General features: G+C 51.9%; 1 protein-coding gene across 11 annotated transcripts in view; it reads left to right on the forward strand.

Annotated features, from left to right (window-relative positions):
• Slc41a3 (solute carrier family 41 member 3) overlaps positions 1 to 15,140 on the forward strand; it is a 43,246-nt gene extending 28,106 nt beyond the window's left edge. For 9 of the 11 annotated variants that reach the window (XM_074044535.1, XM_020156158.2, XM_074044531.1 and 6 more), the window contains 7 exons: positions 1,711 to 1,855; positions 5,240 to 5,386; positions 7,548 to 7,692; positions 8,616 to 8,695; positions 10,568 to 10,702; positions 13,621 to 13,769; positions 14,613 to 15,140. In XM_074044535.1, coding sequence (XP_073900636.1) covers positions 1,711 to 1,855; positions 5,240 to 5,386; positions 7,548 to 7,692; positions 8,616 to 8,695; positions 10,568 to 10,702; positions 13,621 to 13,769; positions 14,613 to 14,921 — 1,110 coding nt within the window. In that variant the 3' untranslated portion in view covers positions 14,922 to 15,140. Of the gene's footprint in view, positions 1 to 1,710; positions 1,856 to 5,239; positions 5,387 to 7,547; positions 7,693 to 8,615; positions 8,696 to 10,567; positions 10,703 to 13,620; positions 13,770 to 14,361 lie in introns of all 11 variants that reach the window. The other 2 variants (XM_074044537.1, XM_020156157.2) reach the window with 1 other exon arrangement.
• The last annotated feature ends 6,720 nt before the right edge of the window (positions 15,141 to 21,860 follow it).

The raw sequence follows: 21,860 nt of genomic DNA on the forward strand, positions 1-21,860 counted from the left end.
TAAGCCCTTTTATAAGTTGATTATCACAGGTATTTGTCATGGTTGAGGGGAAGTTGGCCAACACGTGGCCATGGCTCTGTCCTGTCAGCTTCGCCTAGTGAGCAGTCGTCCTTACTTAACCAAGCTAGAAACCCAGTCACCCCAGCTGCTCCCCACCTCCCTAGCTCTCACCCAGTTATTCTGATGATTCCTTCTCTTCCTCCAGCTGCTTTCAACTCATCCCTTGTGTGGCCACCTGGTGGCCTTTTCTAAAGCCCAAAGCTCTTGGCGTTTCCTCCTCATTGGTTCCCTTTGTCCCAGTGTGGACTGCCTGCCCCTCACCAACCCTTCCCTTTCCTGCCTTTGCACACACAGCTATCTCCCCTGGGATGTCCTCTCTCCCCTCGTTATTACACATTAAAGACTCCACTTGGTCTAGGCTCCCACCTGCTGCCAGGTGCAACCCTTCCCACTCCTTCCCTCTTCCCAGTGGGTGCTGCTGGAGCTGGGGCACAGTTTCTGTGTTGACAAGTCTGCCTTCTGTACCTGAGCTGAGTCCCACAGGCCAGGATCATGTCCTATGGCCAAGGAGCTGCAGAACTTAACCAGACACTCATGGTCCCCTAACAGAAGGTCAGACTAGGGGCCGGTGACAAGTGTCTTAGCTACAAGTCACACTGGTTTTCCTTTTCTGGTTTCCTCCAATCCTCACCCCTGTGTGCATATTTCCAAGGAAGTGATTCTCAGCCAGTGTTTACTAAATCCTGCTCAGGCCTGGGCCTGCATGCAGTTCTGATCAGTGTAGATGTTTATAAGAAGCGCTCAGCATTGAATTAGAAATGGCGGGCAGGTTTCACAATTGTAACTTCAGCACATTCTGTCATATAAATGTGAAACCAAGAGTGATTGAAAATCTTTAACAGCTGTTACGATGTGGGGCTCACTCGCTGTACTGAAGGGTGAAGGGTGGCCTGAGAGCCAGTTCAGCTGGGCACCCTGCACCTGCTCAGCATTGGCCCACCCTACCTCTCCGCACCGCCCTACACAGCTGTGCCTCACATTCATTCTTTTTTTCTTCAGTACTGGGGTTTAAACTCAGGGCTTTGCACTTGCCAGGAAGGCGCTCTGCCATTAGCCAACCTGTCCCAAGCCCTTTTCATTTTAGGTATTTTTTAAATAAGATCTCACATTTATGCCTGGACCAAGGTCTCCAGTTTATGCTTCCCACATAGCTGGGATGACAGGTGTACACTGTGTACCCAGCTTTTTTATTGATTGAGATGGAGTCTTGCACACTTTTTGCCCATGCTGGCCTCAAACCACAGTCCTCCCCATCTCCCTGCCTCCCAAGTAGCTAGGATTACAGGCATGAGTCACAGGGCCAGGTTAGTTCTTTCTGTTCTTTAGCTTACCTGATAAGTGAGATTGCCATGAAAATTTTCTGTTTTTTACATTATATTCTTTTTGCACCTGTGATGTGAGACTGAACTCTCATGCGTGTTAGGCACCCACTCAGCCACACCCCAGCTCTGCATGAAAAGATAACGTCCCATAAGCTCAAAGAGTCTGAACAATTAACAGTTAGATTTTGGGCAGTGGTTCATGTCTGTAATCCCAGCCACTTGGGAGGACTGAGGTTCGAGGTCAGCCTGGGCAAAAAATTAGCAAGACTCCATCTCAACAAATAAACCAGAGGGGCTCTCCTCATGTGTGTGATTTCTGCCTTGGCAGGTGCAGGCCACCATCGTGGGGCTCCTGGCTGCAATGGCCGCTCTGCTACTGGGCGCAGTGTCTAGGGAGGAGCTGGAACTGGCCAAGGTGGCCTTGCTGTGTGCCAGCAGTGTCATTACTGCCTTCCTCGCAGCCTTTGCCCTAGGTGAGCTGTGTCTCCATGTGATCCCCCTCCCCAATCCCTCCCTGCCAGTCCTTAGTGCTCATGTTTAGGGTTCTGGAGATGTGGGGATGGGGCTGCTATAGGTGCTAGTGTGAGACTTCAGGCGTTCACAGCAGGTGGGAAGACCCTGCTGGGTCGTCATAGCTGCCCTGTCCATTGCGAGGCAGCAGTGTGTGCCCGAGGGAGCCGTGCCCCCATCTCTCCCTTATACCTGTGTGAGGGCCTTGGTCTGTGCATACCTTCTTACACACCTTGAGCAGGTCGTTCTCCTTGTCATGGTCCTGCACCCTGAACACAGCAGGTTTGGCCATCTGGTCTGTTGGTCTGTGGACATTTACTGAGCATGACAAACAGACTCACATGCAGGCCTGTGATTGGCTCTGGCGTTTGCAGATATACAGGGAGCAAGGCTTGGTGAAAGCTCACATCTCATCTCTTCCTGACCTCCCCATCGTGCCACATGCTGGTGTCTTGTTCACAATCAGCATTGATTTTTACACTTCTGGAAGCTAAAAGTCTGAGATCAGGATGACAGCATTGTGGGGTCGTGGCAGGGGCTCTTTTCTGGTAGCAGGTGGCTGCCTTATTGCTGTGTCTTCCTTGGCCACAGGGAGGTGGAGAGTGGGCTCCTTGGGGTCTCCCTTGTGACATTGCTAATCTCATACCGAAGGACTCTGCCCTCATGACCTGCCACCAACTATGGCCCCACTCCCAACACCCCCTTGTCAGCTAAGATTTCAGTCTGTGGACTTGGGGGACACCAGCATTGAGTCCATAGCACTGTGGTCCTGCCAGAGCATCTGAAACCACCTTATTTCCTGTGCATTTTTCTGTCTCCTCTTCTTGCTGAGATGCCAGCTCAAGGGTGGTGACCTGACCCCTGCTCTGCTGCCTGCTGTTCCTGTCACTTACCTGACAGAGGGCTCTTCCAGTCTAGCAGGCTGGAAGACAGAAACAGTGGCAGATGTGGTCCCGTCCTTATGGGGAGGGAGGGAGGGGAACAGTCACTGTGCAGTGGCCTCTTCATATTGTCCATCCACTTGTGATGCAGTGTTGCTGGGTGTGTGTGTCTGGCACTGTGTGGCGCAGGGATCAGAACACACAGGGCTTTGTATTTTACTTCAGAGGGAGACATAAACGAGTGCTCAAAGATGACCTGAGCTGTGTGCCAAGTGAGGTTGCTCCCTCTCCAAGGCCTTCTCTGACCGATGCTGTAGGATAGCCTCCCGTCCTGGTCATGCTTTAGTTTACTGTCCTGTTTATTAACTTCACACTCCTGTGTGTGTGTTGCTAAGGATCTAAGTTGAGCACATGCCAGGCACGCGCTGCACCGCACCCCAGCCTGTTTTATTTGCTGCAGATGCTAGTTCGTCCACTTGCGTATTGTCCTTTCCCCACCCCGAGGCACTTCCATTGCTGGGGGCAGCGCCATGTTGGTTGCTCTGAGGTCATGACCATGTTTGCCGAATAGATGGACTGTCTTCTGACTTCCAGAGCGTGTGCTGTGTGCATCTCACAGACCACATGCCTTGCTTTTGTTCAGGGAAAGGAAGGACAATTAGTGGCTTCCTAAGTGACTTGCATTTACACTCCTACCTGATTAGCTACCACATCCGCTCTGGGCCCAGCTATCCATAGATTACCCCTGTTCTCCTGGCTGCCAGGCTGTCATTCAGCTGCATTCCCGTGCCTGTGTGTGCATGTGTTCAGTGTGGAACAGCAGAGTCTGGAAGGAGAGCTTGGGCTGAATCCCCAGTCAGGATGGGTGCCAAGGCCGGCTTCTAGCCATGGCTCAATGTGTCCATGGATAGTGGCTACCCGGTCACCAAAGGATAGGGCAGCATGAATGTGCAACACCTCCCTGAGGTGTCCAGGAGGCCTCTAGCATGACGCCTCCTCAGCAGCTCACACCACGTAATGATTCAGAGGGCCATCCACACCTGGGCTTGTAATCCCAGCCACTCAGGAGGCAGGGGCAGAAGGATCTTGAGTTTGAGGCCAGCCTGGGTACAAAACAATACAAACAAAAGGGCTGGCGGTGTGGCTCAAGAGGTAGAGCACTTGCCTAGAAGTCAGGAGGCCCTGGGTTAAATCTCCAGTACCACAAAAAAATTAAAAAGGCCAGCCATAGCCCTCTGGGGCCCTGTGAAGAGCACCATTCCTTGCTCCCTGCTTTAGAGATGAGGAAACAGACCCAGGATGGGCAAAGCCCCACAGCTGGACATTATCTGCACTGTCAGAAACACTGTGTTCAGAAACACTGACAGTGACTTACTGTGTGATATTGAAGTGGCTGTGCAATGCCTCGTGAAAGTGGTTTTTAATAAGCATTCACAAACCAGTGGTGTCTCTGGGATTGTCACCAGCCCCCTTCCCCCCAGTTTAGCCTTACCTGCACAATCTCAGATTCACTTAGAATGAGGAGCACAGCTGTGGTGTGGCCACAGATGGGGTATGGCGGGCTGGTGGTGGTGATTTTAGGACAGCATTGAGGGAGTGGTTGTCATTATTTTTATTTATTTTACTTTTTTATTTTTTTATTTTACTTTTTTGTGGTGATAGGGATCAAACTCAGGGTCTTGCTACTATTTTTATATTCAAGGGAATATCTTAAAGAACCAGGCAGGAGTCACTGCATTAAGTTCAGGCAGTGGATGGGTGGATGGCTGGGCGACCATGGAGCTGCCTTTCAGACCATGAACCACACCCTAGAACCTGTCACCACCTGTACTCAGGGACCACCTGCTGTTTCTCTGAGTCCAGTAACAAACAGCATACCAGGTCCTGAGATGAGGAAACCCCATGGTGCCTCTGGCGACCAAGCTGAGTCCCTGGAACCACAGTGTCACCCGGGACCACACCTGCCTTCCTACCCTCCTCTTACCTCTGAGCCCACCTCCATCCTCTCAGGGCTGTGTCCTAAGACACGACAAGAAGGCTGACTTCCTCTTGTCACCCACTCTTCAGGGGACCTTGACAAGCCCTGAAGGCCACATCCTCAGTGTCCGGCTCCCATTGCTCAGAGCGGCCATGGAGCCACTCTCTGTGCAGCAGGGCCTGCAGGTTCCATGTCTTTGTGGCTCTAGGTGATTTGGGAGCTCTGAGGCCACCTACCTTGCTTGGGTGTGTCAAGGCTTTTGGGCCACTTCTTGGCATCACGCACACAGGTTACAAAGTGGACTCTAACTCCCAAACTTCTCAGCCTCCAGAGTAGCAGGAAACCTCTGAGTAAGTTGGGTAGCCTGCGGTGTGGATACGGCCAGGTAACAAGCAGCTTCTGACCACTTGGGATTCCCTCTGCCATGCCAAGGCCTGGGGCCTGTGAGCCTTTCCAGGGCCTCGGGTCTGACTCTACCTTCTCTGCAGGAACACTGATGGTCTGCATAGTGATTGGTGCTCGGAAACTTGGGGTCAACCCAGACAACATTGCCACGCCCATCGCGGCCAGCCTGGGAGACCTCATCACGCTGTCCATTCTGGCTTTGGTTAGCAGCTTCTTCTATAGACACAAAGGTAGGAGGAATCCAAGGAAGAAGAACTGGGACGGGTCACCACTGAGGCTGAATGGGAACCCTGGTCCCCAGAGCATTTGAATCAGGCTCCATGCCCCTAGACAGCACAGAGTGTCACAGCGGGAAAGCCTGAGGTGATTTGGCAAGTCCAGGGTGTCCTGCAGAAACTATGTCAGGAGGAGAGTGAGCAGCTCATGTCTGCAGACACACAGGTTATTCATTTCCATCTGTAGCACAGAGGCTTGTAGGAGGTCATGTACATCCTGATTCCAGGGGTGAAGCCAGCAGGACAGTGGCCATATGGCCTAGACAAAGGGAACAGACTCTCAAAGCTCTGCTTTATCAGTGTCTTGGGGAATATGGGAAATTTGCAACAGAAACAGAAAATTGCTTGGGTGTAGAGGATCCTGGCCCCTGGGGCCCTTCTGTCCCAGCCCTGAACCAACTCCTTGCCTGCCTCATTGGGTACTGTTTGCCACCAGTGATGTTTAACCACCTGGGAGGTTCTCAAGGTTTGTGTAAGTGACAGGGTAAATCTGTAGGAATTGGATAAGATGATAATTTTACTTTTAAGCCAAAATGAATTTTTAACAAGATTTTCATTGGAGTTAATTATTTATATTTGACTCAGAAAATAAATTAAAAATTCTAGAGAGAGCCTCTCTCTGTCCAGTATGTTCCTCTGTGATCATTTGAACACATGGCTTGGGATTTACAGCTTATGTTACTGTGGGATCACCTCCCTCCTGTGAGTCTGTGAACATCTCTGGTGTGCTCAGTTTGTCACTGGGTCTGGGTGAGATAGGCCTTCACTGACTGGTGGTTGACTGCCGTACCTGCCGAGCCCTGCAAGCCTGTGAGCAGTTACAGAAACAGACCAAGTATCCTGTAAAGAGATGCTTCCACAGGCCACCACGTCCCCAACCATAGTGACCTGCTTAGGACTGGTGGGGCCTGCCTCCTATCTCCTGGAGTGGCACAGAGGCCAGCACATCTGCCGTGAAGTACTTTGTCCAGAGCCTGTCTTGGCCACCTGTGACAGACAAAGGGACCACAATCTTTGGTGTAGGGAAGGAAAGAAGGAAGGTTTGGGACACAGACCATGCCTGGAAATGCTGGGATTCCAGCATTGGGGTGCCTTCAGGAGGAGGTTGTGCACCCCTCAGCCTGCCCTCGGGAGGATGGGGCTGGCATGCAAAGACTGTTCTAGGGAGAGCTGCTGTTCCATGCATGTGTGAGAGGTGAAACTCACAAAGCATGAGGCAGGAAGAGGGTGAATGCAAGCAGAACCCCAGGGCTCCCAGGCATCAGCCCAGGTGATAATGGAACAGTCCACACCCCAGTCTGTCTTTTTTTTAGTGGGACTGGATTTTGAACTCAGGGCTTCACACTTGCAAAGCAGGTTTGAGCCACACTGCCAGTCCACTTTGCTCTGGTTATTTCAGAGATGAGATCTTGTGAGCTATTTTCCCAGGCTGGCCTTGAACTGTCATCCTCCTGATCTTGGCCTCCCATGTAGCTAGGATTACAGGGATGAGCCAGTGGCACTTGGCTTCCAGTCTGCCTTCCCCAGCCTCCCACCATGGGAGAAGGTTGCCCAGGGACACAGGTACCTGCCAGACTGGCCTCCACCTGTGCCCCACAAGAGACATGATGTCACCTTGGCCTGGCTTCAGCCAGGAGCAGGGCTGGCATCTGTAGCTGTTTGGATTTCCGCAGGTCCAGGCTGCCTCCTGACTCCAACTCCTGCGGCTATCTCTCCACACTTGTGGTTTCTCTTAGCACTTCTGAGTGGGAGCTAGCTACTGAGAACACAAAACAGGGTCATGCACTCTCGGTGCTGCTGTGTGGTCACCCCCCATGCGTGGTAACCTTGGGTGGGAGGGGCCCAAGGAGGACTTTGTCTCTGGAAAGTTGAGGACACATCAGAGTTTCGTGGGGTGAGTCTGGTGGGAGTTAAGTCAAAGGCGCTTTCCCAGTTGCTTAATGGGATGGTGGAAATTCTTCAGAGGTGTGGTAGAACTGTCCACCGAAACAATGAGGACAGAATGTCCCTTTGGACTTACAGCCCCCTTCGCTCCCACTTGCTCTCGCCTGTGCAGTGCAGGCCCTGCATGCCATCCTTGGCCACACAAGCTGTGTGGGTCTCCGTTGTCTTTCAGATAGCTGGTACCTGGCGCCACTGGTCTGCGTGGGCCTCCTGGCTCTGACTCCCCTGTGGGTCCTCATCGCCAAGCAGAGCCCACCGATGGTGAAAATCCTGAAGCTCGGGTGGCTCCCAGTCGTGCTGGCCATGGTTATCAGCAGGTGCTGCCTTGCCCTCCCCTCCCGAATGCTGTGGGTCCCCTGGAGTGAGGTGATGCTCCTGGGGCAGAGCTGCAGTGACACATGGCCATGGCTTCTGTGTCGTGATTTTCTACTCTCGTATGTCTCTCTCACCAAGAACACTAGGCCTGATTCACTCTCAGAGAGGCTGCCTTGCTCACAGAGCACCAGGGAGCTGGGCAGAGCGAGGCTGGGCAGGTCAGACGAGAGCCCTGGAGCCCAGTGCTGTGCCTTGTGGAGGTGCCATGAGACGCCAGCTTTCCTGGCCCACACTGCCTGGACCAAGCGCCTCCCATGGCCTCATGGCGACTGTCTCCAGCATAGCTGCTGATGCACTTAGAGGGCTGTGGGGTTGGTTCCTGCCTGCCAGATTGCCTTTTCCCTCCATCCCCACTCTGAAGACCCTTTTCCTGTTAGAGACACCCATGGGGGCCACTCCTGTCCATCCAACATAAGGTGCTGTCCCAAATCTCAGGCAAAAGAGGTTGTGGTCCAGGTGTCTTTGCTTCCAGAGCAAATGGATCTACTTTCTCCAAGGCTCTAAGTCATCCAGGGGGTGGGCAACTCCAGCAGCTGGTGGGAGCAGTCTGTGGCAGCATTCCCCTTGCACGAGGGGCATGAGGTGACACTCCCTGCAGAGCATCTTGGTCACTCTGTGTGTGACAGAGCCCAAGCAAGCCCTGGAACAATGGCGCTTGCTTGTTTTGTAAGGGTTGCCATTATCTGTTGACCTTCTGGAGCAGCCAAGACTCAAAACAGACATAGAAACAGGAAAATGGGGTACAGAGGATGCATGTAGCGGGGCCGCAGACGTTCTGTGTCGGGAAACACAAAGCTTGCCAAGGCTGCTGATGGGCTGTGGGCAGGGTGCGGATGCCAGTCTGAAGGTTCCGCTCTCCGTCCAGCTTTGGAGGGCTCATCCTGAGCAAGACCGTGTCCGAGCAGCAGTACAAAGGCATGGCCATACTCACTCCCGTGATATGTGGTGAGTACCGCTGGGCTCCCTGTGGCTTCTGGGCTGGGTTGGTCCCCAGGGACAGGTGGGTCTGAACGCCAGCCTTCAGAGGTCAGGCAGAGGCCCTTGGAGGCAGTTGGGCAGCTGAGCCATGCACAGGCCACAGCCCTTTGGGGGCTGCTGGGGCTGGTTTTTCTCAGATGAAATGGGACCCGGGGTGGGGCCCTGCCGCTGCCCTCACAGGCCCCAGCTGACAGCCAAACCTCACGCTCGGAAGGCACGCTGAACTCGACCCCAATGTGGCCCTCAGAACTGGGGCTGGGCTCTTGTGAGTCTTCTTTAAGGTTCATTGGTGACATTAAAACTCAAACATTTATACCTAAAAATTTGGATTTCTGTGGCCTTAAAATATAAGACTGTGGCAGCAGAGGGCTTACTTTTTTGATATGGCAGCAGCTGGAATGGATACAGGACCTGCCCTTGCTGGAGTGTACGTCAGTCCCCACTCTTCCCTAATGTCCCGCTCTGACTCCTTCCCTTTAATTCCTTTATATGACCTTGAGGCTTTTGGGTTGAAGACCTGTCTTGCTTTAGTGGCTGGTGGCTGGGGAGGCTCTGAATGGAGGTAGCCAGTCAGGAGAGGAGCAAAACGTGACAAGTCACCTCTCCACTCACTCAGTCCCCTGGCATCCCGGGACTTCAGAAGTGGGCTTCAGGGGTCCTTGAGCAGCCCCTGCATGTCCACAGGGGCCCCTGCCTGTCCCCCATCATGGGGGAAGATGCCTGTGCTCTTGGGGTGTCATGTGTACACATAGAAGCATCCCATATGACTGGATGTGGTGAGTGGTGAGTGATGACAGCAGGTGGTGATGACATTTAGAATGGTTCTCAGATGTCACCAACTCTGCCTTCAGAGGCTGCCCAAACCATTTGTGTGCATTCAGAAGACAAGCCAAGAGCTAGACAGTGAGGAATGGTAGGGAGTGGGGCAAACTGCAGACACGTTTCGTTTGTAATTGTGGCCTGCCCGGGTTGCCCCACAGCTGCTGCTGGGAAGGGGATCTGGGGTCTCAGAGCTGAGTGGCTAGAGTGAGCTGTGGGGCTGGACTAAGAGTTTTGTTTGTAAATGTTGCTGATCAATTTGAGATTTTTTTTTTCCATTTTCCTTTTTAAAGTCATCTGTGGTCCAAGAAAAATAGGTCTGCAGTGATCCTCTGCTGGCAGATTGTTCTTTGCCTCCTGTGGAGCCACCTGCCTGGTCTCCGCCCTGGAGACACAGCTGGCTGAGTTAGGGAATGCTCTCCATGGGGCCCCAGCAGGAGCGTGTCATGGGCAGGCTCTTCCTCTGCCATGCCAAGTCTGCCCCTGCAGAAGGAGCTCAGTGTGACCCTTTTCAGCTGGGCCATCTGCCCTGGCTGGGCTCAAAACCTTTTCTTTCTTTTGTTGGTGACACTGGGGTTTGATATCAGGCACTCTTTGCCAGCCATTCAAAACCTTTTCCACACCATTGGCAGCTACAGCCTCAGCAGGAAGCCCCGCCACTTCCAGGGTGTGAACATGCTGGTTTGAGGGTCTGGTTTACCCCAGTAGCTCATTGAGCTCTTGGCTGACCACCACTGCTGCCTCCCTCATCCTCACTGCTCCTGCCAGCCAGCATTTCCTGAGACGTGCTTTTCCTTCCCTACTTCCCTCACCTTAGAGGCCCTGCCGTCCAGCTGATCCCTCACTTACAAAGTCTGGGCCACTCTTCTTGGGTGCTAAGCAAGACTGAATTGTAGGGAAGGAAAGCAACAAATGCTGAATCAGTCAAGGAAGGCTTCCTAGAGGAAGTAAGCTTATAGTGAGAGACAGAACCCAGAGACTGGAGTAAATGGAGGGAGAATGTTCCTTTTTTCCTCACAGGTGTTGGTGGCAACCTTGTGGCCATTCAGACCAGCCGGATCTCCACCTTCCTGCACATTTGGAGCACACCTGGGATCCTTCCGCTGCAGATGAAAAAGTTTTGGCCTAACCCCTGCTCCACTTTCTGCACCTCAGGTGGGTCTCGAGTCTTCTGGAGGCCACAGGCCACGTGACTGGGATCTGATGTTTGTGGCAGTGGACACCTGAGGACAGTGCTGACCTCAGTGTGGTCACCTTCAAGGCCCCAGTTCCTCCTCTGAGAGACCTGAGTGCCAGCCCTGCCTTTCTTTCGCTCGCTCACTTGCTCACTCAGATGTTTTCTGAGCAGACAGCTGATCTCAGCATGTACAAGAGCAGATACACACACAGGAAGCGAGTGTGATTACCTGTCGTGCCGTGTTCCGGACACGAACACGGTGCAGTAAGGAGGAGTGAGGGGAACCGGGCTCGGGGTGGGCAGCTGCTCTCAGGATGAGCAGGGCTTGGTCAGGAGGAGGCTGCTGGGCAGAAGGCACAGCCTGAGCAAAGGCCCAGAGGTAGAGGGGGGTTGGGGAGCTGACCCGAGCGTGTGAGCAGGGGTGAAGGAAGCTGAGAGGTAGAGGAAGGCAGATGGTGGGGAGGAGAGCGTTCAGGGGACCTTGAGCTTAAGGAAAAAGACTGGTAATGTTCTGAGAAGTGCTGGAAGCCATTGGAGGAACTTCATCTCTCTCTCTCTCTGTGTGTATGTGTGTTACTGATGGTTGAATTCAAGAAAGCCTCACGCTTGCTAGGCAGTTGCTCTACCACTTGAGGCACTCCTCCAGCATTTTTACTTTAGTTATTTGTGGGATAGGGGCTCGTGTTTTTGCCCAGGCTGGCCTGGACTGCACTCCTCCTATTTTTGCTTCCCACATAGCGGGGATCACAGGTGTGATGGTCTTCCCCAGCTACTGGTTGAGATGGGGGTCTCACAAATTTTTCACCTCTGCTGGCCTTAAAACACAATCTTCCCAATCTCTGCCTTCTAAGTAGCTGGGATTACAGGCATGAGCCACCACGCCCAGCTCTGATTGTTTTTTCATTTATTTTGAGTGTGTTTGTGGTTGCTTGTTGAAGCCTGTTTGTAATGATGTCATTGAAATTGTGTTTCAGACATTCTGACATCTGTTTGGATAGCTCTGATTTTAGGTTGTTTCTGGAAGTGCAATACTGCACCAAAAGACTTTGGGGCGGTTTTTGGTCTGCAGTCTTAGCCGGCCACCCTCGTGATGAGGGCAAGGGGTGCTTCCTGCTTCTGCCCCCAGTCCTTCACTGACATAGTGGGGGCCTCGGCACTACTGCTCAGGGTGAGTCCCGACTGTCTACTCCACCTTCTCTGTGCCACCTCTGTCATGGAGAGAGTCACATGACATCTGATGAGACCAAGGTCCTGGCCCCTCCATTGGCTGTGCTGCTAGCTGGGACTGCAGTGTGTCCTGGGCTGGGGACAGTCACCCTGTGGATGTCTCTGCTTGGCTCGGCAGCTGCTCCTGCACCTTTGGCTAGGGAAACCGACCTCTGTCGAGGCTCTTCTTGTCCTTCCCATCGGCGTTTCTGGGGTGCAGACTTTCCCAGGCCCAAGTCTGAGACACATGAGGCCAGAAAACTAACCCCACCACCACCGTGCCTCGGGGACCTCACCACAGTGCACCATTGTGCCCCAGGATTGCCACCGCTGCCTCCCCTTCACCTGGCAGACTCTGTGTTTTCTTCCTGCAGTGCGTCTGCCCCCCTTCTTTTCTTTTTGTCTTTATTTTTGGGACAGGGCCTCTCTGGGTTGTCCATGCTGACTGCAAACTCCCCGGACTCAAGTGATGCTCCCACCTTGGCCTCCTAAGTAGCTGCGTCAGCAGCATGTGTCACAGTGCCCAGCTCCCATGGTCTTTTCTAATTTGTCATTTACATACAGAAAAGCTATTTTTGTATGTTATTTATGCACAAACATTCACTGAATTTGTACATAGTTCTTCTATAGGTTTTCTTGAGGCTTCGCACTGCCTGCTGCACACCACGCGCTGCCTGCTACACGCTGCACAGAGCACTGCACACTGCACTCTGAACACTCCATGGGGCACACCGCACTGCTCACTGCACACTGCACTCTGAACGCTTCATAGTGCTCGCTGCACAGAGCACTGCACACTGCACTCTGCACACCCCATGGTGCACACTGCACTCTGCACCACATTCTTCAGTAGTTCTGCCTCTTTCTTTTTGGGGTGTAAGAAAAATAATCTGTTTTCTTTGTTTCTCTTTTTGCTGTGCTGGGATGGAACCCAGGTCTTGAGCATTCGAGGCGAGTGCTCTGCCACCGAGCCACATGCCACCCGTAAGAAAGAATCTTTTTACTCGTGGTCTGATTTCTCACCGTGGGTGCGTGTGGCAGCTCTCTGCACATTTTCGTACCATAAACTTTTTAGCCTCTAAGCTTCGTGGTTTTCCCTCCTTTCCATATTATGGTGAAATACCTCATTTTAACTCAGAGGCAAATGGAGACTGACTTTTCTTGAGACTTTCTGTTGGAGAAGTCAGCCATGCTCATGTGTTACAGTTTTTGAAAGTGTGTTGAGCCAGGGGAATCCCATTTATTGTGACATCTTAAACTTGGGGAGCAGAGGAGTCTAGAGAAAACCCGGGGCTCCTGTCACACACGGCGGCCATGACAGGCTGCAGAGGCTGTGTGAGAAGGGCGGCCTGAGGGGCCTGGTCACGCCACCCTCCAATGGCACCTGAGCAAGGTGTGGTGGTGGCCCTGGCAGCCCATCCTTCCCACCTTTGGCCCCTTATTTCCTCCTCAGTACCTATCGCGCTGGAAAAGCCTTTCTCGTGTTTGTTTCTGCTTGCTGGTGTCAGCCCCAAATGTCAGCCCTGTGAGGGACAGGACAGGGCTGAATCACCGTCCCCCTGCTAGACCACACCACGTTGTAGGTGCTCAGGAAGCACCTGCAGGATGAGCGGGGAATGACGCGATGCATCCCTGAGGGTGGCCCCCACCACAGGGCAGGCCACACAGCTCTCTTGGTTATTTCTTCCAGAAATCAATTCCATGTCAGCCCGAGTCCTGCTCTTTCTGGTGATCCCGGGCCATCTGATTTTCTTCTACATCATCTACCTAGTGGAGGGCCAGTCAGTGACAAGCAGCAGGACCTTTGTGGTGCTGTACCTGCTGGCAGGCCTGATTCAGGTAAGGACACCACAGCCGAGAAGCACAGAGCTCCTCAGCCAGCAAGTTTGGTCTCTGTTCTGTGGGGGTTCTGAGCAGGGTGGGTTAAGGGCAATTCCCGGGTACACAGGGCACACAGTCCCCATCTTCCAAGAATCCGACCAACTTGCTCAACTCGTTCAAATCCAATGGTGGGGTCCACACACAGAGGCCACTGGACACTGCACCCCTCACTGCACTCCACGTGCCGACACTCATCAGAGGATCGGAAGAGCAGCCTGAGCTCACAGGCCAGGGGCAGGGGCCAGGCCGTGCTGCTGAAAGGCACGCATGGTGTTCAGCAGACTGTGCCCAAGACTTCACCTGGCCCACGTCCCCCCTGGGCCTGGAGCAGATGAGGGTCAAGTTCTCTGGCTGTTGCATGAGTTGGGAGCATGCTTCAGACCTGCCTTGCTGTGGTTTATGCTGCTGGGTAAAGATAAGAGGTTTACTGAACTCACAGTTCTGGTGACATGTCTGTCTTGCTGTCTGCCTATGAACACCAGCTGATGTTTCTTGACCATCTGTGCCCTCTGACGTGGTCTTCTTTTGTGTCTGCTTGATATTATGGTAGGTGACAGTCCTGCTGTACCTAGCAGAGGTGATGGTTCGGCTGACCTGGCACCAGGCTTTGGATCCTGACAACCACTGTATCCCCTACCTCACAGGGCTGGGGGACCTGCTGGGGACTGGCCTCCTGGCTCTCTGCTTCCTCCTCGACTGGCTACTGAGGAGCAGAGCGGAGCTGGACAGCCTCTCAGCACTGGCCTCTGGGCCTCCCTGACAGCCTGGCCTGTGCAGCACACTTTTCCTTCACACCGGCAGGGTCCAGCGTGCAAGTCCTCCCTGGCTAGGAGGCTGGACAGCTGCCTCAGTGGTGGCCTCTTGTCAGCACTAAGGAGACTGCCCCCACCTCAGCTCTGGAGCTGGTCACTGGTCACTGAGCCCAAGAGGGAGCCACGACGTCAGGAGCCTGGCTTGCAGGGTGGTGTGCCTGTGAGTGCGTGTGCACGTGTGTGTGTGCACGCAGCGTGGCAAGCAGGCTGTCTGACCTGGAGAAGCATCCTGGTATGCTTTGCTGGTGTGTGCCCTCGCCTGGGCAGGAGGGAGCTCCCTGGAGCTGTGTGGTGTTAGTCGCTCTTTTCCCTAGGCCCCAGCTCCGGGCCATGCTCCTGGTGCACTGCAAACGTGTGCGCCCTCCCCAGGCCCCTGCGGACCCCTTGTCTGATCCTAGCATTTAATCTTGTCTCTGCTGGCTTTTCCCCCCTTTTCTTTGTTTTTTAGCAAAACCCTCTGCTTAGATTTCAGTAATCAAAGAGGTATAAAATAAAAGTTAGATGTTATTATACTTGGCCTTTCATGTTAAAGAAGTTAATGCAACCATGAGACTTGGGGACTCCAAGCAAAACTCTGGTAGCTGGGTGTGGTGGTGCACATCTGTAATCCCAGCACTCAAGGTGCTGGGGCAGGAAGATCAGAAGTTTGAGGCCTGCTGGGCACATAGCAAGACCCTGTCTCAAAACAAATGTAATGAGAAGAGGAAAGCCTCTGGCCTTCCTAACACAGTGTCCCTCCAAGTACAGTCTCCAGTCTAGGAGCATTGATGTCATCAGGACACTCGGTCGAACTACGGAGCCTGGCCCCAGCCCAGCCCCAAGCCTGGGCCTAAGCAGAGGGCTTAGCGAACTCTGCTGGTTCTCACACACGCTCGTGGTGGAGAGCCAGGACGCCTGGATCTCATCCCTGTTTTTCTTTCCTTGACAAATTGTAGTTGCATTTATGAGCTACAAGCTACAGCGTGATATATGAATCCGTCATCCTTTTTTCTAATGTTTACTTCCTGTTTCTTAGGAGCACCTCGTAACAACTGCAGCCTAGGTTTGGGCTACAAGTTTTCTTCCTATGGTAGAGCAGGCACCTGTTCATTCACTGAACAAATGCTGTCATGTCCCAGGTTAGACATGGTGCGGACTGGGAGTAACCGAGCAGCTTCCACACCTGCAGGAATACGGGTGGTGAAGCACCTGGGTCAGGTGCACTGAGGCACAATATGGTCAGCACTCACCTGACCCCCGGCCTGGGGCAGTAGTTGACCTTGCAGTTGCCTGAGGTGAGCGAACCATGGTCACTAGTGAAGAGACACAGCTGCTATCAGCTCCTGGCCTGGCAGAGGGAATAAGTACCCCACCTCCATCCTCCGCCTACACTTTGTCCTCTGCCAGTGTCTCCTATGGGCCAAACCCTCACGTAAGTTCATTCCTGAGGGAGCCTGTCTCTGGAGGACCATGGAGGGCTCAGCCTCCTGGGGCACAGAGCCAGGTGTGGGCCGGGATGGGGGTGGAGAAGGCCCAGCAGGACTCTGAGCAGGGACCCAGGCCAGATCCTGGGGATCCACTTGTGGGCAAAGCACTCATCTCTGCTAAAGGCTGTACTGGGAGAGACAGTCAGTGATCAACATCACACAAGCAAGGATTAAAAGCCTAGCTCTGATAACTTCTGCAAAAGACAAGCAGACAGTACCATGGAAACCTATAACAACAGTAATGAATTAAGTTTATCAAACACTTTCTGTGTGTCTGGTCATGTTCTAAGCATGTTACATGTCAACTCTAATAACCTCACAACCTGGAATGGCATATCTGATCATCCTCGTGTACAGATATGGACACTGAGGCGTGGAACCGTTTCTTAACCTCCCAAGGCTGACAAGTGGTGGGGATTTGCACCTAGGCAGTCTGCCTCACCCCAGGTACACATGAAGTAAAGCTTTGACCAATACAGGAGTCCAGGAAAGATTTTCATGGGGAAATGGCACCAAAGCTGAGGTCCAAGGATGAGGAGGTAGCCAGGTGTCGCTCGCAGAGGTCTGGGCTGTGGAAGAGGGTGGGAGGTAGAGCACTCAGAACTTGGTCATAGGGAAAGGGAAGGCAGAGTATGGTGGCCCAGAACCGAAGCTGGCAACATTCAGTGACCAGTTAGAGGAGACTGAGCTGCTGGGCAGAGGCGGAGAACCAGGAGATGTCCTGGAGGCTGCAGGGGAGAGAATTGGGAGGGGAGAGGTCATCAGCACTGGATATTACTGAGACCCAAGGAACCGAGGTCTTCAAAGTGTCTGCTGGATCCTGGGACAGGACAGCCCCTGGTGAGACCCCTGGTGAGAACTGTTGAGCAAGATTTACAAGCCAAGAGGCAAACTGGTGAGGGAATGCAACCTGAGCTAGACCTTTGATGATGGAAATAGTATTTCAGTAAGTTTGACTTTCCAAATAGAAGGAATCATGGCAGAGCCAGGACTGGAAAACCCCATCTGCCTGCCAGAGCAGCTTGCCTTACCCCACTGTGAGGGTTTGTTAGGACCAGACCATGTGAGTCTGGCCTCCTTGCCTCTAGAAAACTTTCATAGGCAAAGCTTCTTTGATTTCCTCTGATTCTACATCTGACATCCCTGACATGTGGTACTGCATCTTGTAAGAGTCCACACAGTTGCTAGAAAGCAAATCCCTTTTCTGAAACGAATGGTGTGTTGTATCAGGAAAAGCTACAGAGACCTAACTGACTAGCATGAAAACAAAAAAAAAGCCCTAATTCTAAAATAGTGATAGATGGGTTTGGGCCAGGGTGAGAGTTAGGGCTAAGGATAGGGGATGGATCCTGAGGCAGGAATGAGGTCGACATCTGGGTGAGTTTAGCTACAGGCTGGGTCGTGGTCATGAGCAAATCCTCTGTGAGACTGAGGTCAGCACTGGAGAAGAATCTGGCTCAGCTGACGACACATCATCCTGCTGGAATTTTTCTTGCAGGCTGAAGTCTTATTCGGGCATTAACTGTTCTGTGTGTAAGTGATCAGTGTTGGATACAGCTTTACCACTGAAATCATCCCTGGTGAATCTATGCAGGTTTGAGGTCATCCTTGGATGTGAATCCAGCTGTGGAGAGAGGGTTGTCTTCAGGATTATCCCCAATTCGGGGCAGAGGTCACACTTGAGACGGACTTTTCTGTAGGGTAAGACCTTATACACATAAACCCAACTAAAGTCCAGATGGTCATCGTAAGGACGAATGCTGCTGCAAAACCGAAGTCAACCTTTGGCTGAAGTTGAGGTAGTCATCCAGAATAAAGCCAGTCTGGGGTTGAGTACCTCATGTGAGATGAACCTTCCTATAGGTCCGAAATAAGTGTCTGGTTGAGATCATCTCTTGGGTCTCAAGAGTGAGGGACAAGAAGTGGGTCTGAGCCAGGATCAAGGAAAACATAAGTTTATGACCAAATCAAGCTTCACTAAGACATCACAAAGCTTAACTTGCTGAGTGAAAGGTTTGATCACTGTGAAAGGCAAGGTTGTCAAGATCACAGTTTAGTTCAAAGGTCTAGACATGGTCTGGACAATAGGCAAGAAGTGGATGAGATTTGAGTAACTGTAAAAGTCAAGGTCAGTTCCAAAGCCAGGGACACACTTAAGTTTGTAATCATGGCTGGACATAATCCTGAATGATAGAACCAGGAAATGGTCGTGAATCGTGGTCAGGGATAAAACCAGGGTCAAATCACTTTGTGACTAGATATCATTTAGACAGTAGTTAAGGCCAGATGAAGGTCTGAATCAGGGTTGAGACCAAGGTCAAAATGAAAGTCATTGTATGGGTAATGTTGTTTTTCAAGATCAAGGTCAAGGTTCTGTCCAAATTCAGACTTGGTCAATGCAAGGGGGCAGACTGTCCGTGAAGACCGGAGTCAAAATCGTGTATGAGATAAGGCTGAGTGTCGAAAAGGCCAAGTTGAAGTTCAGTTCCGAGTGTCCGTTCAGGAGTTGACGCCGACATGGTCATCTGAAAGACTTCAGTCTGCACTGTGAACAAAGTTTTAATTCAGTATCGAAGCCAAGGTTAATACCAAGGTCGTATTTAGACTAGACATGAGTTTGATGACAGTCTGGTCAGGATGCGAGTCCATGTCAGGGTCAAAGCGAAGGCAGGTTTCCGGGTTGGAGTTCAGGGCGTGAGGATTAATCAAAACAAGATGGACATCTGAGTCAGTTTTAAGGCCAAGGTCCAGATCAAGCTCAAAGCTAAGTTCTAAAAACTTTCACTGTAACGTTTGAGGTCAGGGTGACTATTAAATATTAAGATCCAAACCTGGCTCAAGTTCAGAATCGGGGCGCCTTGCAGGATCTGCATGTGGGCAGTCTATTTTAAATTTGGAATTTAATTTGAAAATTCCAAATTAAAACTCCATGAACAGTTGTACTCAGAACTGCCACTCCACCTACCCCTCCCGCTCCTGTAGTCAGCCATTTTTATCAGTTACTGACTAGCCTTCCCTTCATCCATTGTCCAAGGCCAGGCGGAGCCCGTTTCTGGCTTCTCTGTGTCTAGGAGGGGTAACCCTGAGCTCTCCCTTTGGTTATCTTACAGTGAACTCTTAGGGACCCTACTTACATCTGTAAAACCCATTCGCCTTCACCTTATGTCACAGCCTCATTAGGAGAATGACACTCTTTGTATCCACAGGTCCTGACCACACCCATGGTAGATTCGAGGTGTGTCCCCAGATGCACAAAGCACCCTCATTGGTGAGTTGCACCTGGGGCCCTTGTAGGATGTGTGTTGTTAAAGAAAAAAGTACAACTCTTGTTAACAATGGAAGAAGACTTTATTCTGTGGGGGCCACTGCAATAAGAATAGACTCCAGTGGGTCTCACAGACAGAGATTGGACTCAAATCCAAAATCTAAAGGGAAAAATAAGAATTTATAGGCAAGAAACGTGGCAGAGTCAGTGGATGAGAGTAACGGGTAAGTGGGGATTCTTGCTGAAGGGAGACAGGGAGACAGTCCTGGGGGTGGGGAGAGCAAGGCACAGGGCAGATTTCAGCAGTGGGAGGTTCTGTTTAAACTGGTAAACGGGTCGTGATAAAGCCGGACATAGCAGAAAGGTGACATTGTTAGACTCCGCTGAGGATGCCTCCACACTTGAGTCCTTGGGTGACAAACTGAAAAATGGTTTAATATTTAAGCCACCTGGAGACCCAGTTTGCGTCACTCTTACAACAAACAGCTGAGTCTCAGCCAGTATAGCAGCCGAGCCTGTCAACTGCAATGTCTAAGGAATGAAGCCATCTTTGTAACCAGTGAAGCTGCGTGTGCATCTCACGTCAGTTCCTAATGCCATAAGCACAAGTACTTTGAATTCCAACGGCTATTCTATTCCAGCGACTGCCAGTTAAGCAAATCATTTTTTTTTTCTTTGCTCAAATGAGTTGTTCTAAGCCAAGCATGGTGGTACACACCTGTAGTCTCAACTACTTGGGAGGATGAGATGGGAGGCTCATTTGAGGCCAGCCTGGACAACAGGGTAAGGCTCTGTCTTAAAAATAAAGAACAGAAATGGTGACGAGGATGTCCTCTCAGGGAAGAGGTGGAGTAGACACACATCTCCCAATTCTCCAGTGAGTGACTAACAACCTGGACGCTGTGAAGGCAGCGTAGACTCTGAGAAGTGGAGAGAAAGGCAGCTGCCTGGGGCCTGGGGACCCAAGGACAGTATTCGACCCCATCTCAAAAAACAGAATGACTTAAGCCTGTGAAAATTAACTTGTCTATGGGTTTTTCCCTTTAGCAGTGGTTATGGAATAAAAACTCAAAGTGTATTAATTCTAATGTAACTGTGATTTTTATGTTTACAACCTATTTACACATTTAAGAAATCCAGTAACATCTTAATAAAATAGCGTTTCTTCTTAATGTTTGTGAAGCATTTTGGGCTGTTTTGAAAATTTTGCCTTCAGTTAACAATAATTAGTTTGAACAAAGATGAAAACAGAAATTTAATGGTGTAATTTAATACATATATAGGAAATAAATTTCAGGGAAGTGAAAAGTTTGCATGATCTAACCCAAATTATACCTAAAACAGAAATCTCATTATTGGAGGTGGGCGTGGTGGTGCACAGGTATAATCCCAGCTTCTTGGGAGGTGGAGGCAGGAGGATATCAAGTTCCAGACCAGCCTGCACAAAGGCGTTGAGATCCTATCATAATGAGACCCTGTCTCAAAAACAAAAGCAAAAAGCTAGGGGTATAGCTCAAGGCAGAGCACCTGCCTAGCAAGCATGAGGCCCTGGGGTCAATCCCCGGCACCAGAGCGGGGGAAATAAAGAAATGTTGTTGTTGGCTCATACACGTTCTCAGGGAAAAGCCACCTTAAACTTTCAGTTAAGTGCAGGCCAAATGTTTTTGTGCGTTTCCAAGCCCTACTGATTGAGGCGCAGAGCGCCGGCGAGGGCGGGCTGCTCCGCGCACATTTCTGCCAAGGAGGAAGTGACTGAGCCTGGTGGGAAGGGGGCGGGACGCTCTGCACAGGTCCCATGGATGCTCAGCCCCCACGGAGCAGCAGGTGCAGGGTGCAGAGGGAGTCACTCTTCCAGGAGGGACTCTGGCCACTGCACTTGCAGAGGGGCCTGGAGCTCCTGAGCCTTCCCTGCCACTCCTTGGGCGGGAGGCCAGCCTCACCTGGTCAAGTCTGTCAAGTGGCCTGTCCCCTCCTTGCCCCACCCCAGGCTGAGACCTGCCCCACCTGGCAGCTCCCCTCCACAAAGCTCTCAGGAGGGCAGAGCCGGCCCAGCCCCACCCCCTAGAAGAAAGGGGTCAAAAGGGCAGTGCTCACACCCATTCTGTCACTTGAACTGAAAATTAATTCATTAATAGATGAGGGCAGAATGTGCTATGACTGCTGGTGTGGCATCCTGGGCCAGTCCTGAGTGGCAGGGGGCTGGACAGTCCACTTTCTGTGGGCCCAGGCCCTGTCCAGTCTGAATGAACGTGCTTAGCAGAGCAGATATGTCACACCAAGGAGGTGACAGGACAGAGGTGCCGAGCAGTCAGGTAGACACGGGTGTCATGAGGGGTCCCTGAGCCAGTCCAAAGACACCCCACCTCCTGGCACCTGTGGCTGCAGCTGCAGGTGGGCACTGCATAGCAGAGTGGGCTGGGAAGGGTGGAGTGTGTGACCAGTCACCAAGGGGCTTTCATGGCCCACTTCCTTAATGAGCCATGTCAGGCCCCAAGTCACAGGCCGG

Source organism: Castor canadensis, chromosome 10 (assembly GCF_047511655.1).
Source record: "Castor canadensis chromosome 10, mCasCan1.hap1v2, whole genome shotgun sequence".
Classification (NCBI taxonomy): Eukaryota; Metazoa; Chordata; class Mammalia; order Rodentia; family Castoridae; genus Castor; species Castor canadensis.